This window comes from Pelophylax lessonae, assembly GCF_965119305.1.
Source record: "Pelophylax lessonae genome assembly, chromosome: 4".
Classification (NCBI taxonomy): Eukaryota; Metazoa; Chordata; class Amphibia; order Anura; family Ranidae; genus Pelophylax; species Pelophylax lessonae.
Genome location: NC_138771.1, coordinates 3,200,859 through 3,218,418, shown reverse-complemented (window position 1 = coordinate 3,218,418; position 17,560 = coordinate 3,200,859). Strand labels below are relative to the sequence as shown.

General features: G+C 49.3%; 1 protein-coding gene across 1 annotated transcript in view; it reads left to right on the top strand.

Annotated features, from left to right (window-relative positions):
• Positions 1 to 17,560, top strand: part of UNC5D (unc-5 netrin receptor D) — a 991,829-nt gene that overhangs the window by 595,053 nt on the left and 379,216 nt on the right. Inside the window, exon 5 of the mRNA XM_082253174.1 lies at positions 12,120 to 12,300. Coding sequence (XP_082109300.1) covers positions 12,120 to 12,300 — 181 coding nt within the window. The remainder of the gene's footprint in view (positions 1 to 12,119; positions 12,301 to 17,560) is intronic.

Here is a 17,560-nt window from a genome sequence, read left to right as displayed (position 1 = left end):
GTACTGCTGGCTTCCCTCCTCTCCTATCCTGCGGGGGATTGTTTCAGGATGAGGAGCAGGAAAAGGGGTCGGTAAATGTCATATACCAGCCCCTGCCTTTTCTGAATGAACACAGTGAGTGATTGGCGATGTTTGCTACAGTGTCCATTCATAACTGAAGCGTGGGGGGGGGGGTGCATGTGTCTTGTGCGCTGCATTGAGAGGGGTACCTCCAGGAATACTTTGGTTGCCTCCAAAGACTTGCTGGAAAGGTAAATGGCCTACAATTTTGGAGCAGCCAACAGTCTAAAGGCGGTTTATGTGTTTATTCTTGCACTTTTATTCCTATGATTGCTCGGGAATGTGTAAAGTAACATTTTACATCCACAATGTATCATCTAAAAACGTGGCAAGACATCGGGGAAAAGAAACAAGTCCTTACAGCACTGCGGGGTGCGCAGAATACCGGGGAGGCCGCGCAGCTTCGGTCGTCTATTAAGCTGTTCGTTACTTATTAGATTATTTGAATTTTGTTTGTTTAGCGGAGAAGTTATTGTTTTCCCAGAGCCCGGAATGTTCTGCTGACAGACATACATGAATATTCATAAGATACCAGGATGCAATGTATGCAATCTTTCATGTGTTGGGGAACTCCCCATACACCCTTATAGGCTCACAACCAGCGCCAGGAGAGCGCAGAGCGAGGTGCAGCAGGGACGGCGCTGTGTCCCTCAGTATCCATAGACCAAGGCAGTAGCATCTGACACCTCCAGCTGGTCACCCTCCCCCACCCCACCCTACCCTCTGCTTTATATGACAAAATTATTTTCAATATGACAATACGAATCATGAAATAAAATGAATACGGAAAATGCCAAGAATGGATACATAGACAGTGCAGCATTTACTAATATTCATTGTATAGTACAAAGTACAGAGTACAGGGATCAGAGTACAGGGGTCAAAGTACAGAGTACAGGGGTCAGAGTACAGGGGTCAGAGTACAGAGTACAGGGGCAGAGTACAAAGTACAGAGTAAAGGGGTCAGAGTACAGAGGACAGGGGTCAGAGGACAGGGGTCAGAGTACAGGGGTCAGAGTACAGAGGACAGGGGTCAGAGGACAGGGGGTCAGAGTACAGGGGTCAGAGTACAGAGTACAGGGGTCAGAGGACAGGGGTCAGAGTACAGGGGTCAGAGTACAGGGGACAGAGTACAGGGGACAGAGTACAGAGTACAGGGGACAGAGTACAGAGTACAGGGGTCAGAGTACAGAGTACAGGGGTCAGAGTACAGAGTACAGGGGACAGAGTACAGAGTACAGGGGTCAGAGTACAGGGGTCAGAGTACAGGGGACAGATGTAAAGAGTACAGGGGACAGAGTACAGAGTACAGGGGTCAGAGTACAGGGGACAGATGTACAGAGTACAGGGGACAGAGTACAAGGGTCAGAGTACAGAGTACAGGGGTCAGAGTACAGAGTACAGGGGACAGAGTACAGAGTACAGGGGTCAGAGTACAGAGTACAGGGGACAGAGTACAGGCGACAGAGTACAGGCGACAGAGTACAGAGTACAGGGGACAGAGTACAGAGTACAGGGGTCAGAGTACAGAGCAGAGTACAGAGTACAGGGGTCAGATTACAGGGGACAGAGTACAGAATACAGGGGACAGAGTACAGAGTACAGGGGTCAGAGTACAGAGCACAGGGGTCAGAGTACACATCATTGGTATCATTGGGGGGAATAGTGCCCCATCATTGGTGTCAGTGGGGGAAATATTGCCCCATCATTGGTGTCAGTGGGAGGAACAGTGCCCCATCATTGGTATCAGTGGGAGGAATAGTGTCCCATCATTGGTGTCAATGGGAGGAATAGTGCCCCATCATTGGTGTCAGTGGAAGGAATAGTGTCCCATCATTGGTGTCAGTGGGAGGAATAGTGCCCCATCATTGGTGTCAGTGGAAGGAATAGTGCCCCATCATTGGTGTCATTGGGAGGAATATTGCCCCATCACTGGTGTCAGTGGGAGGAATAGTGACCCATCATTGCTGTCAGTGGGAGGAGTCGTTTCCCATCATTCAGCTTCGGGTGTGGCTGCTGGAAGGTTCTCTGGCTGTGTGTCTGGAGCTGCTCCAGGTGATTTGTGTAAGAGGGGAGTGAGGTGAAATCCCTCCCAGCTCTCCTGGCCCCCTTCTGGGGAAGCCATGGAGGCCAGCAGGGCCTCTCCTGCTGGAAGCTCTCAGACATCCCCTGGTCGGATGGATGGCACCCCTGCTCCTGTGCAGCCCCTGGTTGGTGATCTCTCTGCACCTGGTGAGGATGAAGATGCTGGATCCATTCGGGAGCGAGTGGTGGCCGGGATCAAAGTCCTCAATAAGGAAAGAGACAAGCTCTACAAGCTTAGAGCGGATTTAAAGCGCCTGAGAAAGCAGCGTGAAGGCTTGTTCAGCAAGAACCGTGGATCCATGGATTCAGAGGTCCAATTGGCTAAGGTCCGTGAGGAACATCAGGAAACCATCGTGGCCATGATGGAAGGCAGGGATGGTCCTTTCAGGGAAAAGTTTGGCAACGACCGAAGGTTTGCAAAGATGGAGGTGGAGGAGGAGACCCCCGGTTCTGACCCCCTTCCCCCTCAAGGGGAGGTAAGCAGCCCATTGCCATCTCAGGGCTCAGGAGGCATGCTAAACGTAATCCAGGTAATGGAGTCTCCAGTGCAGGGAGATAAGCTGGTGTTTGGTGGTGTGGAGGACTTGCCAGATCATGTACCTGATAAGATAAAGGTTATCAAGTCTCAGGTAATAGACAAAACTGTTTTTGTGCCTTTTAGCACCTTGCCAAATAATGAGATTTTTCCCAGTGACACCCAGGATGATACCCCTGTGCTCAGCAATGCTTTGCCTGCTGAGAAAATGTTACGTTTAAAAAAATGACATTTCTGCTCAGGAACTACAAAACCCAGAAGAGCCGATTAACCCTGCTTCTGCTAAGCCCAAAACTGTCTCAGTAATAACTAACCAGGACTCTACAGCGCAGCAGCAGGAAGCACTTGGTACTGCATCAGAAACAGTTATACCTAATAACATTGCAGGTGTGGTGGAACCTACCATTGTATGTGCAACTGATAATATTGCTGGTTTAGGACAAGCTGGTAATAATAATAATAGTAATATACCTGATAATGTGACATCAGTGTGGGGTCTTGGCCCTATTAAGCCTACATTTGCACAGGTGGTAAGCTGTGCTCCTGGCAATATCATTAAGCCAGGGATACAATCTAGGAGGAGCTCTGCTTCCAATCACGGTTTTCCCTTGCAGGCTGCCACTATGAGCCACATTGGATCTGGTCTTGGATCTATGGCTACTGCTGGGGTCCAAGGCGGAATGTAGTCCTCCTTAAATGGGAAGGTGGTGCAGTCCCTCTAGCACGGCGTATGGTGGTGGACCTGATTTTAGATATGGGTTTTGGGGCTGATGACCTATATGCCCTGATACATGTGGCTGGAAGCAGGGAGTACACGGTTAGTTTCACCAGACCAGAGGGTCTTGACCTGTTCTGGGAATGATATATGGCTCGGTGCAGGTCAAGACCCGAATGGGAAGGTCTGGTGCCAGTGGCAGTTTCCCAAAGGTCAACAGTAAAGAAAATCACAATTATCCTCACAAATGAGAGTGTTCCTGCTCGGGACTTAGAGGTCTGGTTGAGAAATTATGGGGATGTTTTGACCAGGCCGGATAAAATTTATGATGAGCGTGGCATCTGGACCGGGGGTTGGTCGGTAACGGTCAGGTTGGCTAGGGATGGGAATGTTGTCCGTCACCTGCCCTCCTCTGCCTTTATAGGGAGGGATAGGATGACTATTTTTTATCCCCGTCAGCCAAAACTGTGTCACCGCTGTGGAGAAAAGGGGCAGCTTAGCTCCTCTTGTTCAGCACTGATCTGTTCAGTGTGTCGGGGACAGGGTCATGTGGCCAGGGACTGCACCCAGGCGATAAGGTGCAACCTGTGCCTGCGCCTTGGCCACCCCTACAGCCGATGTCCTGAAGCCTGGCATAATATGGATAGAGAGGTGATAGATGACTTCTTAAGGCTGGACAGGATGGAGGATGAGGCCCCTGGTGTACCACCCTCCTCTGCGGTGACTGACTCCCCTGGTCTTGTTCAGGATCCCTCCCCAGTCCCTGTGCCCACCCCTCCTGTATCTGTAAGTATTCCTTCTGTGTCTGTCTCTGTGTCCCACCAGCCTACTGTACCTGCTCCGCTTGTGTCAGAACCTTCCAAGTCTGTGCCCCCCAAGTCAGTTATTCCCGATAAATCTTCCCTTCCTAAGTGTGACCTTAAAGAAGCCCCCCACCCACCAGGAGTGGTAGAGGGTACCAAAAAGGGTGCTGCTGCGGCTTCCTCTGTAAAAAAAGTCTTCTGTGAAGACTTCAAAGAAGAAGAAGAAAACAAGAGATGAAAGCATCTCTGAATCTGACCTGCAGTACCTGGAGGAGAGAAGGAAGGTTGTGAGGCGGAAGAGACAGACGGTGAGGACGGAACAGGGACAGGATGCCCCAGTGTCTGTCCCCAACCGTTCTAGGGCTTCTGCTTGGGATATCTCCTCATCTGGGGATTCTTCTGAGCAGAATTCAGAAATTGAAATGGAGTTGGAGGAGGCTTCAAGAAAGAGAGAGGCTTCTGGTGATGAGCAGCAGAGGGGAGCTAAGAAGCAATCCACCCAATAACCCAAATGGCGGTTCCCCCTCCGTTAAAAGTGGTGACAATACATGTCGCCAGTATTAAGTCGGTAAGAGCTCGTTCTATGGCCTTCTTTTTGTTCAGCCAATTAGATGCTGAAATTTTATTTTTGCAGGAGACTAGGCTCACCTCCTTGGCAGATATTCATATGGCCAAGAGAGAGTGGAGGTATGGTCCATCTTACTGGTCTCTTGCGGCCGAGCCTTACGGCGGGGTGGCGGTGTTGTTTAAAACCGGCATGGTAACTGTCCGGCGGGTTATTGAGGTGGAGATTGGGAGATGTATGGTCTTAGACGTTCTTGTGGGAGGGCAGGACCTGCGCCTAATTAATATTTATGGGCCGCACACAAAGTGGGACAGGAAATGCCTTTTTACAAGGATCAAGCCATTTCTTTTTACATCTCGGCAAGTGGTTTTTGGAGGTGACTTTAATACTGTGACTAGGCCCAAGGACAGGAAGGACTTCAATGACAGGCTGGGATATGATAGCGTTTTTTTAAATAGTATGGTTAGGGATGCTGGTCTTGTGGATGTGCACATTAAGCACCTTCCGGATGACACAGGGTTCACCTTTCATCGTGGTAATAGTCAGAGTAGGATAGATAGGTTTTTTTTGAAGGAGGCCTCTGCTTTTTCACCCCCAGTGGTGCAGGCAGTGGAGTTCTCTGATCACTGTATGCTATCTGTGGTCTTGAATGCTTCAGACTTCCCTCAGAGGGGCAAAGGCATCTGGAGATTAAATTCGACTCTCCTTGAGGAAGAACATGTTAGACAATCCTTTGAGGAATTCTTTCAGGCACAGGTGACCATCCTGGACTTTTGTAGCAGCAAGGCTGAGTGGTGGGAGCTGACCAAAAAGAGGATTGCTGGATTCTCCAGGGGCCTAGCCAATAAAAAACAGTTTAATAGATACATGACCTACCAACGTTTGCGGAGGAAGCTGGATATTCTTGTCTCGAGAGGAGGAGATCCCGGGGCAATCTCTGAAGTGAAAATCCTCCTCAGGAAGTGTCAATATGACCGGCATACCTCTTTGGTTCTGGAGCGGGACTATGGGAAATACCACTCGCCTGACCCTTACCAGAACTGTAAACAGGGTGTAGCTGTTAAGATGGTCGTTGGCCTTAAGGATAGTACAGGTTCCTTGACAAAGTCCAGGTCAGGGATCCTGGAGGTCGTGAGGTCTTTTTATGCTGAACTTGGGAGGAAAGAGCTTGACTGAGACAAGATGGAAAGCTTTTTGGACTCTACTCCAGGTCTAAATGGTGGAGATGTCCCTTTGATGAATTTGACAGAAGGGATCACAGTTGAAGAGGTGACGAGGGCAATTGAACAGCTTGCCATCAAAAAGTCACCTGGACCGGATGGTCTGACGACTGAGTTTTACAAAGTCTTTAAGTCTATTCTGGCCCCACATTTGGTAGAGGTTTTTAACAGTTGTCTTGCTGAGGGGGTGCTTCCCCCTTCCATGAGACACTCAGCTGTGATTCTTCTATCAAAAGGTAAAGATCCTTCGATGATTGAGAATTGGCGCCCCATCAGCCTTCTCAATGTCGATAGAAAGGTGCTGGCGAAGATACTTTTTTGGCGCCAATCGGCAGTAGCAGAGTCTTTGCTTTCTCGCCATCAGCACTGTTCGATCCAGGGTAGGAGCACCTTCACAGCAGTTTTAGCTGTCCGGGAGGCCTTGGAGCAGTGCAGGGCTGCAGGCTGGGGAAAGTATCTACTGGCATTGGATCAGGCAAAGGCTTTCAATCGTGTCAACCATGAGTACCTGTGGTTGCTCTTTAGTAAGTACGGTCTGCCGGGTGGTTTTGTCGATTGGTTAAAAGTCTTGTATAATGGGGCAGAAAGCTTCCCTCTTGTTAATGGTTGGGTTGGACAGTCCTTTGAGGTTGGTTCTGGGGTGCGCCAGGGTTGTCCCCTGAGTCCCCTGCTCTATGTGTTTGCAATCGACCCCTTCATCAGGAGGCTAGAGAGCAGCATGTTGTGTGGGGTACCAGTGGGAATCCCGGGTGAGCCGCCTTTGAGGGTTGTTGCCTATGCGGATGATGTGTCAGTGATTGTCACTGGGACAGATGAAGCGGAGGAGGTGGTCTCTCTGACATCACGGTACTCTGAAGCATCAGGCTCCAAAATCAATCAGGAAAAGAGTGAAGTTTTTTGGATGGGAAAGGAAGGTGAGGGGTTTGATCTCCCGGACACCTTTCCAGTGCCCCAGGAAAAAATTAAGATATTAGGCATTGAATTTGGATCTGGCGATTATGGCCTCAAAAACTGGGAAGGCAGGCTGGAAGTTGCCAATACTAAGGTGGTCAGCTGGAAGAGATGGAAGTTATCTCTGAGGGAAAGGGTTGATCTGATTAAGACTTACCTGATACCGATCTTCTTGTATGTCAGCCCTGTCTGCATCTTGCCAGTGTCTCTCTATGCTAGGATCTATAGTGTGTTCTTCCAGATGCTGTGGGGGAACAGACTGAACCCCATCAAGAGGAATGTCACCTATCTATCCAGGAGGGAGGGTGGCTTAGGTATGGTCAACCCCGTTCTTTTCTTTTCACTGCTATTTCTCAAGTTTAACATTGGTAGTATGCTTGCAGTGGAACCTCCTGGATGGGCAGGCATGTTTAGATCTTGGTTTAGGCCTTTTCTGCGACTTTGGGAAGAAGGTGGCCAAGTGAAGAATCTCAGGGGTCATCGTGGTCAGCTCCCAGCCTATGTCGCTCCGTGTCTGAAGTTGCTGCGGCAGTGGCGACTGTCGGCTGAAGATCTCAGATCCGCTCCGAGGAAAGTCCTTATGAGCCGAGTCTTGAGTGAAGTCTTTCATGACCCACTGGCCTTAAGGGATTGCCCAGGCCCAATTTTGAGGGAAGGGTTAAGATTGATTAATTTGGCTAGAGTCCCCCTTAAATTCAGGGATCTGGCCTGGTTGTGCTTCCACGGGAGGCTCTATGTTCGGGGCAATTTGAAATTCCGCAGTGGGATGGATCGTGGTTGTCCTCGGGAGGAATGTGCAGGTGAGGAGGAGACTATGGACCATTTTCTGCTTCTTTGCCCTTTTAACATAGAGGTATACAAACAGGTTGGGCGGGCCCTCTGTGTTCCTTTCCTCTCCAGGCTGAGTTATGCTGAGTGGGTGTATGGAGCATTCAATACTGGTGGGGGCTTTTGTTTGGATACACTTTTTTTAGTTAGTTTAGTAGTCCGTTATTACACATGGAACGCACGGTGTCAGGTCACCCATCGGCGTAAAATCCTTCCTGTTCAGGTGGTGGTGTGTGACATTCTGCATGAGGTGGGGAAGATTTGGGCGCTTGAGAGAGACAAGTGGGGTCAGAGGGCTTGGCTGAAGGCGTGGAGGGGTTTCAAGCCTCCCTGACTGCCAGGAGTCTCTTTCCCGGGTGTGGCTTTCTGTCTCTTATCACCCTAGATTTTTTCTTAATGCTCAGTTTTTGATACATGGCTGCATACATAGGTGATGGGTTGTGCCTCTTAGGCCCTCTCTGCTGCTTTATGTAAATAGTTTTCTAAAAATGTTGGAAGTGGATTATGTATATATTGTATATATTCTGCACATGGATGTGAATTCCTTTGTTTTTTTCTGTTGGAATATTGTACTATAGTTCTGTTTTTTACTTTTGTATAAAATATGTTGCTTGATTCTTTTCAATAAAAGATCAATAGTGTCCCATCATTGGTGTCAATGGGAGGAATAGTGCCCCATCATTGGTGTCAGTGAGAGGAATAGTGCCCCATCATTGGTGTCAGTGGGAGGAATAGTCCCCATCATTGGTGTCAGTGGGAGGAATAGTGCCCCATCGTTGGTGTCAGTGGAAGGAATAGTGCCCCATCATTGGTGTCAGTGGGAGGAATAGTGCCCCATCATTGGTGTCAGTGGGAGGAATAGTGCCCCATCATTGGTGTCATTGGTGGTGAATAAAGCAAGCAAAGGTTGGCAGTTTGGAGAGCGTTGATTGGTCAGTGTAAGAGGACATAATGTGACTTGGCCCCGTTGCAGGAAGACTGTCGGAGATCTCGGAGAAGAACGGTTGGAGAATAGAATCCTTTCCTGTCTGATTTCATTTGTTGGTGCGATTTGGACGCTGACATAACCAGGAGAAGCTCTGACACCCAGCGGAGCAGCGCAATTCAGTGGGCAGCAGAGCTGTCAGTTATGGTTCTGCTTCATGAATCCTCCGCGTTCCGATGTCAGGTCCTCGGCTCATGCTGCCTCCGAGGATTATGGGTTATCTCTCCTCTCGGTGGAAATCGCACAGGACATGTTATGAAATTAGCATTTAGACCACTTTGTAAATCGCTAAAATCTAAGAGGAGTTGAGCGGAATTAGAGCGTTGGGATGGAGTGCTTCCTTCTATCTGTGAAATCCCACATTCATCACACACGTCCCGACACACATGGGAAGACGGCCTTGTATGTCCATCTGTATGGATTGTTTGTCGGGTGTCACCTTCCTGCACCCACAGGTGTGGATTTGGGGTAGAAAATTTTCACTTTTAATGGCCAAACATCCAAAAAAGAAAAAAGTACACCTGTTCTTTGTTTATTAGAGCTTAGAAGATCTGTAGCTGCCAAGTCACTGCTGGGAGAGGGAGCAGGGATAACTGAGCTACTGAGAATTACTTAAATGACTTTAACATTTACCCTCCAGAAGATTTACCCCCATTCAGGACCAGGCCACTTTTTCCGATACGGTATTGCGTTACTGTTCCCAGGGCTTTTTTCTCTCAGACAATAGGTGCAGGTCCCACCCCTTTTCAAGTCACCCCCTGTCTCCACCTCCTACACACCTTTATGCACCATCCATTGTCTCCATCCTCTACCCACCTTTGAGCACCGTGCCTTGTCTCCGCCCCCTAACCACCTATGAGCACCATCCATTGTCTCCGCCCCTACCCACCTCTGAGCATTGTCCCTTGTCTCCACCCCCCCTACCCACCTCTGAGCACCGTTCCTTATCTCCACCCCCTACTCACCTCTGAGCACCGTTCCTTGTCTCCACCCCCTACCCACCTCTGAGCACAGTCTCTTGTCTCCGCCCCCCACCCACCTCTGAGCACAGTCTCTTGTCTCCTCCCCCCACCCACCTTTGAGCACCATGTTTTGTCACTCGCTGTAAGCCATAATCATCAAAATTAAAAGAAAGAAATGCGTGAAATCTCTCACTCTGTGTGTAACATATCTATAGAAAATATAGGAGTTTACCTTTTTGAATTTAATTTACTGAAATAAATGAACTTTTTGATGATATTCTCATTTTATGAGATTCTCCTGTATATTGGAGAGTCAAACAATAAAAATAAAAATCTTACATTATTTCTGTATATTTACAACCATAAAATGAGAAATATAAAATATTCATCCCAGAATGATTATAGCATTTTTTTCGGAAACGCTTCCTCCTATATTTATGCCTTGCCCCGACGTCACCTGGGATTTCAGGTAAGTTCAATGCCCTAATATGAGGGTCATCTATCATAGAGTTATCCTGACGTTTCACCTGGACACGGAGCGGATAGAAACTGTAACGCGTTTCACAGATGATCTCAGACAGATGGAAATGATAATCTATGAACATACAAGTGTAATAAATCTCACGTTATAATATATTTTCTATATGAATGTATATCCCAAGAATGATGATTCGAATCCGACTTACAGTAATCTTCTCTGAGCTCCTACAAGGAAAATTCAGAAAGACATTTTTTTGTTTCTAATTTTTATGATTTTATATGTACAGAAATGAAGATGAAAGATTTTATTTTTGTAAAAAATTATTTGATCGACCAACATTTGCACACCTCTAAAATCCTATTTATACCTCATTGTAGTAATTATCAGAGGCGTAGCTTGAAGCTTCTGGGCCCTGATGCAAAAGTTCACCTGGGGTACGGGGGGGATTGTACTTGGATGGGCAAGGGGGGAGGGGCTATACTGGGATGGGCAGAGAGTGAGGGGCTGTACTTGGATGGGTGAGGAAGGAGGAGTTGTACTGGGATGGGTGGGGAGGGAGGCGCTGCACTGGGATAGGCAGAGAGGGAGTGGCTGTACTGGGATGGGCAGGGAGGGAGGGGCTGTATGGGGTGGGCAGGAAGAAAGGGGCTATACTGGGATAGGCGGGGAGGGAGGGGCTGTACTAGGATGGGGGGGAGGGGTTGTACTGGAATGGTCGGGGTGGGAGGGGCTGTACTGGGACAGGTGGCGAGGGAGGGGCTGTACTGGGATGGGCGGGGAGGGGGGGGGTTGTACTGGGATGGGTGGGGAGGGAGGGGCTTTACCGGAATGGTTGGGGAGGGAGGGGCTGAACTGCAATGGGCGGGGAGGGAGGGGCGGTACTGGGAAAGGCGGAGTGGGGCTGTACTGGGATGGACGGGGAGCAAGGGGTTGTACTGGGATGGGCGGGGAGGGAGGGGCTAAACTGGAATGGGCAGGGAGGGAGGGGCTGTACTGGGAAAGGCAGGGAGGGGCTGTACTGGGATGGGTGGGGAGGGAGGGGCTGTACTGGGATGGGTGGGGAGGGAGGGGCTGAACTGCGATGGGTGGGGAGGGAGGGGCTGTACTGGGAAAGGCGGAGTGGGGCTGTACTAAGATGGACGGGGAGGAAGGGGTTGTACTGGGATGGGCGGGGGGGAGGGGCTAAACTGGGATGGACGGGGGGAGGGGCTAAACTGGAATGGGCAGGAAGGGAGGGGCTGTACTGGGAAAGGCAGGGAGGCAGGGCCGGATTAAGAGCATCATGGGCTTGGTGCTGAGGATTTTGAAGGGCCTTAAGGGCCGTGCCTTGCCATGCACCCAGAGGAGGAAGGGTGCAGCCATGCATGCCTAATTCAACATGGGATGCTGTCTCTGAAGCCCATAAACACACCCATGCATCGGCAACTGTCCCTCCTTGTCCGGCCTTCGCGCTGTGTGGGGAGGTTCTGAGGGAGCTGCCTGGGGAAGCGAGCATAGAAGCCAGACTTCTGTGTTTACAAGTGACAGAAGAGGGGTAACAGTGAATATGGCCAACCCGGGGCCTATATAAAAGGTAGGGGCCTGGAGCTGCAGCTCCAATAGCCCCTACGTTAATCTGGCCCTGCAGGGAGGGGCTGTACTGGGATGGGTAGGGAGGGAGGCTGTACTGGGAAAGGAGGGAGTGAGGGGGTGTACTGAGGGGGGTGGGGAGGGAGGGGTTGTACTGGGATGGGTGGGGAGGGAGGGGCTGTACTGGGATGGGCGGGGATGGCACACCCCCTGCACATGCCTATGTAGATTTCTCTACAAGAGTCGGTTACATTGTCAGGTGTTGGGTGACTATAAATCCAGAATAAAATGGCGTCCGTAGTAACGCATTCTGCATATTTCCAAACCAGAAGTTCTTAAAACTTTCCTCCTCTATTTCAGGTGGAGTGGCTGAAGAATGAAGAGCCGATTGACTCCCTGCAGGATGAAAACATAGACACCCGGGCGGATCACAACCTGATCGTTCGACACGCTCGGCTCTCGGACTCCGGGAACTACACCTGTATGGCGTCCAATATTGTCGCTAAGAGACGAAGCGCGTCAGCAACTGTGGTGGTGTATGGTGAGTTCAGAAGGGCAATATTGTTATCTGCCAGAGTGAAACGGTTCTTCACAATGTCTAACTGGTTTCCTCAACCTCTTGGCCGCTAATTTGCAGGCAGTAGTGCAAAAATAGGCGGGCCGAGAGCGAGCGCCCTGCACAGTTACTGGCGGCTAATGGAAAGCTGCCCATCACCGCTTGCGATAGGGAGCTTTCCGATCATGTGACCGCCGCGAAAGCCAATCACGGCGGTCACATGACCATAAGCCCTACCCCCACCTCCTGGCATTCTAAACCCCTTAAAGAACCGGAAGGTGCCATCTCCAAGGGGTTGAAGCAGCTTAGACAGTCAGATTGTGTCTTCTCTGTCATATCAGTGAAATCTATGAACAACAATGTAACGGAATCAAGAGAACTTTGGTACAATGTTACTTAGAGTTATTCACTTTAAGGTCATCACAGAGGACAAGGGGGCGCCCTTTACATCTGGAGGGAAAGAGATTTTATCCCCAAATACAGAAAGGTTTCTTTACAGTAAGAGCTGTGATAATGTGGAATAGACTCCAACCTCTTCAGTACCGGGCACCCCCCCCCCTTCTTGCACAGGCCAATTTTCAGCTTTCATCGCTGTCACACTTTGAATGTTAATTACACGGTCATGCAACGTTGCACCCAAATCACATTTCTATAATTTTTCCCCCACAAATAGAGCTTTCTTTTGGTGGTGTTTACTCACCTCTGGGGTTTTTAGTTTTTGCTAAACATTATGGCGGATGGAGGCGCTCAGTTATGGGGGGATGGAGGAGCTCAGTTATGGGAGATGAGGAGCTCAGTTATGGGGATGGAGAGCCTCAGTTATGGGGGATGGAGGACCTCAGTTATGGGGGATGGAGGAGCTCAGTTATGGGGGATGAGGAGCTCAGTTATGGGGGATGGAGGCGCTCAGTTATGGGGGATGGAGGAGCTCAGTTATGGGGGATGGAGGCGCTCAGTTATGGGGGATGGAGGAGCTCAGTTATGGGGGATGAGGAGCTCAGTTATGGGGGATGGAGGCGCTCAGTTATGGGGGAGGAGGAGCTCAGTTATAGGGGATGGAGGAGCTCAGTTATGGGAGATGAGGAGCTCAGTTATGGGGGATGGAGGAGCTCAGTTATGGAGGATGGAGGAGCTCAGTTATGGGGGATGGAGGAGCTCAGTTATGGGGGGATGGAGGAGCTCAGTTATGGGGGATAGAGGAGCTCAGTTATGGGGGATGGAGGAGCTCAGTTATGGGGGATGGAGGAGCTCAGTTATGGGGGATGGAGGAGCTCAGTTATGGGGGATGGAGGAGCTCAGTTATGGGGGATGGAAGAGCTCAGTTATGGGGGATGGAAGAGCTCAGTTATGGGGGATGAGGAGCTCAGTTATGGGGGGTGGAGGAGCTCAGTTATGGGGGGGTGGAGGAGCTCAGTTATGGGGGATGGAAGAGCTCAGTTATGGGGGATGGAAGAGCTCAGTTATGGGGGATGAGGAGCTCAGTTATGGGGGATGGAAGAGCTCAGTTATGGGGGATGAGGAGCTCAGTTATGGGGAATGGAGGAGCTCAGTTATGGGGGGGTGGAGGAGCTCAGTTATGGGGGATGGAGGAGCTCAGTTATGGGGGATGGAGGAGCTCAGTTATGGGGGATGGAAGACCTTAGTTATGAGGGATGGAGGAGCTCAGTTATGGGGGATGGAGGGGATCAGTTATGGGGAATGAAGTAGCTCAGTTATGGGGGATGAGGGACCTCAGTTATGGGGGATGAAGGAGCTCAGTTATGGGGGATGGAGGACCTCAGTTATGGGGGATGGAAGAGCTCAGTTATGGGGGATGAGGAGCTCAGTTATGGGGGGTGGAGGAGCTCAGTTATGGGGGGGTGGAGGAGCTCAGTTATGGGGGATGGAGGAGCTCAGTTATGGGGGATGGAGGAGCTCAGTTATGGGGGATGGAGGAGCTCAGTTATGGGGGATGGAGGCGCTCAGTTATGGGGGATGGAGGAGCTCAGTTATGGGAGATAAAGGAGCTCAGTTATGGGGGAATGGAGGAGCTCAGTGAGGTCTCTCTCCATGTCACAGGCCACAGTTCTCTAGTGAGGTCTCCATGTCATAGGCCGCAGTTCTCTAGTGAGAGGGAACTGTCCAGCATCTCAGGTGGCTCAGCAAGAAAAGCTACTGCTGGATGCCGCAGAGGTTGCAGGTTTAGATCCTGGTCCTAACATAAAGCTTCCATGAGATTTCAGTAATTGGGTTTACTTACACTTTAACCCTTTATTTGCATTAAACGTATTTCTCTCTTATTCTACACCAAAGCCACAATGTAATGGTTTGCTAATGAATGGATTCATTTTCATAATCACAAATTCTAGTTTGATGAATCAGACTCTTGGTGATTACCCAGAAACTTTCTTGGTTCTCTTAATATTCATTGGCCATGTGTTTTTTATTTTTTTATTTGCAGTTGCTCTTTAATTTAATCACTGCTGTCAGCGAACTGCTTGAGACTTGTGGGCAGGGAATTAGCCGCTGAACGCGAACTTCACTTTCTGTTATTCTATTAATTACTACAATTACCAGAATGTTATGCATGATGCCTGCTTGTAATAGAAACCAGCATGTGGTGGAGAGATCCAAAAATACCTGAACCGCAATTCCTTTGAATCAATATGATTTACACTCTGTATGGCGGTGCAGAGCCCCGTGGGACCTCAGCCTCTGTGTACCGCCATGTCTTCTCACCTTTCTACTGCTACAAAGGCCAGCTGTGTCTACAACACACCGAGAGCAAGCGTGGCGTCAGTCACTACACGTTCCTACAGCTAGCAGAGGCGTCCTGGGGTGTCCGCCGCACACGTCTCGTCTGTCATTATTATTATTATTATTATACAGGATTTATATAGCGCCAACAGTTTGTGCATCGCTTTATAGTGTGAGGGAAGACAATACAGTTACAATACAGGAGGAAGTAGAGGACCCTGCTCGTTAGAGCTTACAATCTAGAGGGGAGGGTCAAGTGAAACAAAAGGCAATAACTGTGGGGGATGGGTTGATGGAGAAAATGGAGGTACAGTAAAACTTAAAAAAAAAGACAAGCAAAATGTTTTTTTTTTTTTTTTTTTTAATCTTTTTATTGGTATAAAACAGAAAAAAAAAAACCAACAACATAATACATCAACAATAAGTGGTGCATGAGATACAAATACAATGCACTGAAAGGATAAGCAGAGCGTCATCACTCACAAGACTGATGCGGAAAGTCACAGCATTTACATCTAGCATGTTAGAAAAGACACAGCAGACACGTGACAATCAATACAACCCAGGAAGGCAGGACGGCAGGCCCAAGTACCCCTTCTCACTCCAAGCACGCAAGCAGGGCAGCCGAGGAACCCTCCAGCCAACGCAGCCATACGCGGTCATGTTTTTCCGGGCAGCCCCTGTGGGCGTACGTGTCCCGGTATAGGGGAATGACCCCGTCCACCAGGTCCCTCCACTGCTGAAGCGTGGGAGGAGCCTGCCGGCGCCAGTGCAGAGCTATATTTTTCCGGGCATAAAAGAGTAGGAGACCCAGGAGGGTGCGGTCCGCCACCCTGGGAACCAAGTCATCCAACAGTCCCAAGAGGCCAAGTCGGGGAGAGGGGTCCAGGTCCATCTGCAAAAGTTCAGAGGACACCGAAAAAAAGCAGTCATGCCTTAGGACCCGCTTCAGATCCGGCTGCACCAGCTGGGAACCCTCAGGGGGAAACTGAGCCCTGAAGGCGTGGGACAACTGTAAATAGTGGAAGAAGTGCGAGGGTGGGACATTGCGGTCAGACAAGCAAAATTTTTAAATAAATTTTGACTTGATGGCTTGATTTACAAGTAGCCTCGTGTCACAACTGACTATAAAGAGAAGCGAGGCGCCTCTAAGTGTAGCAATATGGTTACATTTAATGAAGGTTCAACATTTATCAACTCACATGGTTGATGGTTAAAACAGGCACATCTAAGTATTCTGGGGTAAAGCTGTCCACATAGACCATCCTCCGGACCGCCATCAATGTCATCTCTTCCACGCTGCGCTCCACCAGCGCTTCAAGCATCGCTTTCAGATCGCTCTACTGCAGGGTAGTCTTCCTGGTCACAATTGCAGCCTGACAGTGGTGAGAGCCAGCGGTGAGGAGGATGGTCTATGGGGACAGCTTTACCCCGGATGCCGGCATACTTAGATGTACCTATTTTAATCATCAACCATGTGAGTTGTTAAATGTTGAACCTTCATTAAATGTAATCATATTGCTACACATAGAGGCGCCCCTCTTCTCTTTTATACTCTGTAGCTCCTACTCGATTTTGCTTCTCATCCCCTTGTGGAGGCGCCATTTGTGAATGGACATTTTATGGTCACACAACCTATTACATTGCTAAGATTTTTGTATATAGACTATAAACTGAAAGATTTATCAATTAATGGTTGTGGAACGAATCATCTGAGTTTCCATTATCTCTTAAGGGGAAATTCACTTTGATATAAGAGTGCTTTGGATTACAAGCATGTTTCCAGAACGAATTATGCTCGCAATCCAAGGTTTTTCTGTATATTGGTTAGGTGTGGGTAGGATAGGCTTCTCTGAAGAGGAGGGTTTTCAGAGATCGCCTAAAAGCTAATAGAGTAGGAGATAATTGGACAGATAAGGGTAGGGAGTTCCATAGGATTGGAGAGGCTCTGGAAAAGTCCTGGAGGCGAGCATGGGAGGAGGTGACGAGGGAGCTAGAGAGCAGGAGGTTTTGAGAGGAACGAATAGAGCGATTAGGTTGGTATTTTGAGACGAGGCTGGTGATGTAGTTGGGGGCTAAGCTGTGGATGGCTTTGTACGATGTTGTTAGTATTTTGAATTTAATTCGTTGGGTGAGCGGAAACCAGTGGAGGGATGACAGAGAGGAGCAGCGGACACTGAGCGATTGGTGAGGTGGATGAGTGGCAGTAGCATTCACGATGGATTGAAGGGGGGAGGAGCCTATGTAGAGGTAAGCCTATGAGAAGGGAGTTGCAGTAGTCGAGGCGCGAGATGACCGGGGAGTGAACTGGGAGTTTTGTTGTGTCTTTGGTTAGGAAGGGGCGTATTTTGGAGATGTTGCGGAGGTTGAGGTGAAAGATTTGGACAGCGATTGGATGTGGGGTTTGAAGGAGAGTTCAGAGTCCAGGACAACACCTAAGACCTTGGCATGCGGGGATGGGCTGATAGTAATCCCATCGATATTGACGGAGAAATCAGGGGAAGGGGCA